This window comes from Mandrillus leucophaeus, unplaced genomic scaffold, assembly GCF_000951045.1.
Source record: "Mandrillus leucophaeus isolate KB7577 unplaced genomic scaffold, Mleu.le_1.0 Scaffold716, whole genome shotgun sequence".
In the NCBI taxonomy this organism is placed as follows: domain Eukaryota; kingdom Metazoa; phylum Chordata; class Mammalia; order Primates; family Cercopithecidae; genus Mandrillus; species Mandrillus leucophaeus.
The window spans coordinates 358,687-362,454 of NW_012107764.1; the positions used below are offsets into that span (position 1 = coordinate 358,687).

Consider the following 3,768-nt stretch of genomic DNA (forward strand, 5'->3'; position numbering starts at 1 on the left):
TTTTAAGCCACTATTTTTTTTTCTTTTTTAGACAGGTCTCACTCTGTTGCCTATGTTGGAGTACAGTGGTGTGATCACAACTCTCTGCAGCCTGGACTTCCTGGGCTCAAGCAATCCTCCCATCTCAGCCTTGCAAACAGCTGGGACCACAGGAGGACGCCACCACGACCAGCTCATTTTTGTATTTTTTGTAGAGATGGGGTCTCCCTGTGTTGCCCAGACTGGTCTGAAACTCCTGGGCTCAAGCCATTCTCCCACCTCAGTCTTCACTGTAGTTGTGCTGGGATGAGTCAGCCACCATGCCCAGCTAAGCCACTGGTTACCATAGGTCCCTTGGCCAAATCACCTTCTCTCTGGTTTTTGACTAATCTATACGCATGACTAATCTATAGCAGCTGGTGCTCATCAAGTTCCTTGCATCCGTTAGTTCATTCCATTCAATGGACTAGCAGCATAAAAATGGCCCCATTTTCCAGATAAGGCAACTGAAGCCCAGGGAGGCCCAGGAAGTGGTAGAGCCAGGATTTGTACCCAAGACGGTCTAAGGAAGAACCCAAGCTCTAAGCACTCTGGCTTAGTTCAGACACTCCAGGATTGGGACGGTCCTGGAGGTATCACAGGCTGCTCAAAAGCACCCAGACCAAAACCAGATTGATCTTTCCCTCCACTATCCACAGGGTTTCCTGAGCTACAGTTGTATTCAGCCCCACCTGTCACCCTCCTCACATGCAGCTGCCAAGAACTCCTCATCACCACGGCGATCACCACCTCCCCCGTGGGCTGCTGAGCAGTCTCCACACTGGTCTCCCTGCCTCTGCTGCAGCCAGTCCTCCTACAAACCTTACCATGCTTCCGCCCCTGCTTAAGGCCTTCCTCCAGCTCGCCATTGCCTTCATACTCTCATCTGCCACTGCTTCTCTAGAGGAACCCAAGTCACGTTTTCCCAGAAATCTAGACTGTCCTTGCATCCCTCCCACCCGCCCCACTTCGCACCTGATCCCTCTACCTCTGTGGGCAGAAACCTTACCCATCAGCTAGGAGATGTCACCTCTTCTCCCTCTGAACTGCCTCAAACCCGACCTTTTGCCACATTCTGTCTCTCCCTACACATTTCTGCAGATGTATCTGTCTCACCCTCAGAGGCATCTGAATCACCTCAGAATCCATAGCGTCTGCCATGGAGCCTGGCATCAACAAATGTTTGCTGAATGAACCCCCTCCAAGCTGACAAACCACTACCTCTTGTGCACATTCACCGACTTTTGAAGGGGAAAGAAGAGCTACTGTGCTCTGAGCACTGTGTACTCAACTGCTTCCCCTGCAACCCTTCCGCCACCTTTTGGCAGGTACTATGATGGCCTCCACCTCAGAGAGGCCAGAGTGCGAGGTGGACCCAGGACTTACACCCTAGCAGGCTGGTACAGAGCCCACACTCATACCCACCATGTGCCCCACTTCCCCAGAGCCCAGCCAGAATGTACCCCCCTCCATACTTGCCCCTGGGGCCCAAACCCTAGCATGCTCCTGCCATCTGCACCCCTTGCCTTCTCCCTGGGATCCCCACCCCTGGCCACCCCTGAAGGCAGGTCAGTGCCACGCCCTAAAACAAAGGCTTAAGTGGATGCCATTTCTGCCACTTCTCCCTAAACACTGGCACAGGGGCCCTGAAACGCAGGGGTGAAGACATTCCCTGGTGAAAAAATCTGGATGACTCGAACACCCAACCATGAAGGGGGTCATGAAAGCTGTGTTTGTTTAGCCCCTTGAACACCACACAGCTGTCAAGGACCGAGGCAGGTTGACAAGAATCCCCTCACACATACAGACAAGCAAAACACTATCACAGGGCAATATATTTATATTGGCCCAACTTTCTAGGTTCTTAAGAGTTAAGCAGGCCGGGCGCGGTGGCTCAAGTCTGTAATCCCAGCACTTTGGGAGGCCGAGGTGGGCGGATCACGAGGTCAGGAGATCAAGACCATCCTGGCTAACACGGTGAAACCCCGTCTCTACTAAAAAAATACAAAAAATTAGCCGGGCGTGGTGGCGGGCACCTGTAGTCCCAGCTACTCCGGAGGCTGAGCCAGGAGGATGGCGTGAACCTGGGAGGCAGAGCTTGCAGTGAGCCGAGATCGCGCCACTGCACTCCAGCCTGGACAACAGAACGAGACTCCTTCTCAAAAAAAAAAAAAAAAGAAAAAAGAAAAAAGTAAAGCTACAAGTGAGGTGGATATGTAACATTTGTGTGCTTTTTACCATCTAACATCTCAGGGAAGCTACCTCTCCTCTCTGAGCCCACTTCCCTAGCTGTAAGATGGTGATGCAGGCAGCCACAGTGGGTATTACTAGCAGCTCCTCCAGGCTGGCATGGGCAGGTGTGCCTGCCCTCCTGTGTGGCCGGTACCTACAGCCACTGGATGTGGTTCTTGGACTTCTTGGCAATGAGCTGGATGCCCTCGAGGACGTTGGTGATGTCATAGATGCGCCGTTTCTGCACTTTCAGCACCTCAGCAGCCCAGTTCAGGTCGACGACACCATCGGCCGAGCGGCTCAGCAGCTCCAGGAAGCGCTTGGTGGTCAGATTCAGTGAGGTCTCATAGCGTGACTTCTCTCCCGGGGATTTCACACCTGCGGGGGTGTGGTCAGGCAAGACAGGGCCCTTCAGCATCCACCCCCACCTCCAGCCAGGCCTGCTACTCTGGCAGGGCAGGGCCGCAGGATGATAGGGGCTGGGGGACAGCCAGCTCCTTCCCCTTGGCGAGGCCAACCACAGCATTCTTCTTCTGGCCGGGGAACTCCTCACCCCTCAGGGCCTGGAGAAACCAAGCCAGGTGGCCACTCCCACTGCCCATCAGGGTCCTCAGAGGCCTGGCTCAAGCCCGACAAGCCAGATGTTAGCTTGCAAACTTGTTTGTCTGTTCACACCCCTAACCTGGGCCTGGTCACAGGGGGCCTGCCCAGCCCAAGCTTCATAGTTACCTTTTCCTGGATGGCGGCCTCTGCCCCGAGCTGGCCCACTGCTCTCCGCCAGGTACTGATGGTCAGTTTCCAGGTCCAGCCTCCGCTTCACCTGTGGCGAAAACAATGGGAGGATGCCCAGTAACCAGAAGTGAGGCCAGAAGAGACCTGGCTGAAGGCTGGGTGCCTCTGGACTACCCCCGCCTCAGTTTCTCTAGCAGGATGCCTGAGTGTGTGACTGAGGGAGATCAGAGAAGACACAGCCTGAAAGTCACAGTCCTACTACACAGGACACTCAATTTTCACCACTTCTCTGGGGTCTAGTGGTGGATTTAAAACACATCTGCAAACTTTTTGATCCTTCTCCTTCAAAAGATGAAGCCTAATTCTCCTCCTCTTTATGAGCTAGATCTGGTAACTTGCTTCTGATGAATGGAATGTGGTGGAAGGGATGGCGTGTCACTTTTGAGACTGGGTCAGAGGCACTGGAGCTTCCTCCTTGCTCTGTATTAGGTCACTTTGCCATGTCATATGGACATTCAAGTAGCCCCAATGATAGGCAAGAAACCGTAGCTTCTTCCCAACAGCAACACTTAGTCACAACTTCTGTTAGCAGCCAGACCCCAAACACTGGCTGAACCTCCAGAAACCCCAAGCCAGAGCTGGATAAGTCTTCCCTGAATTCCTGACCCACAAAAACTATGTAAGAAATGTTTAGGCCGGGCGTGGTGGCTCACGCCTGTAATCCCAGCACTTTGGGAGGCCGAGGCGGGCAGATCACGAGGTCAGGAGATAGAGACCATCCTGGCT

The 3,768-nt window shown here is 53.7% G+C and overlaps 1 protein-coding gene across 1 annotated transcript in view; it reads right to left on the reverse strand.

The window, feature by feature from the left end:
- E2F1 (E2F transcription factor 1) overlaps nucleotides 1-3,768 on the reverse strand; it is a 22,711-nt gene that overhangs the window by 5,898 nt on the left and 13,045 nt on the right. Inside the window, exons 2-3 of the mRNA XM_011965165.1 lie at nucleotides 2,980-3,126; nucleotides 2,409-2,628 (exon numbers count right to left, since the gene is read on the reverse strand). Coding sequence (XP_011820555.1) covers nucleotides 2,409-2,628; nucleotides 2,980-3,126 — 367 coding nt within the window. The remainder of the gene's footprint in view (nucleotides 1-2,408; nucleotides 2,629-2,979; nucleotides 3,127-3,768) is intronic.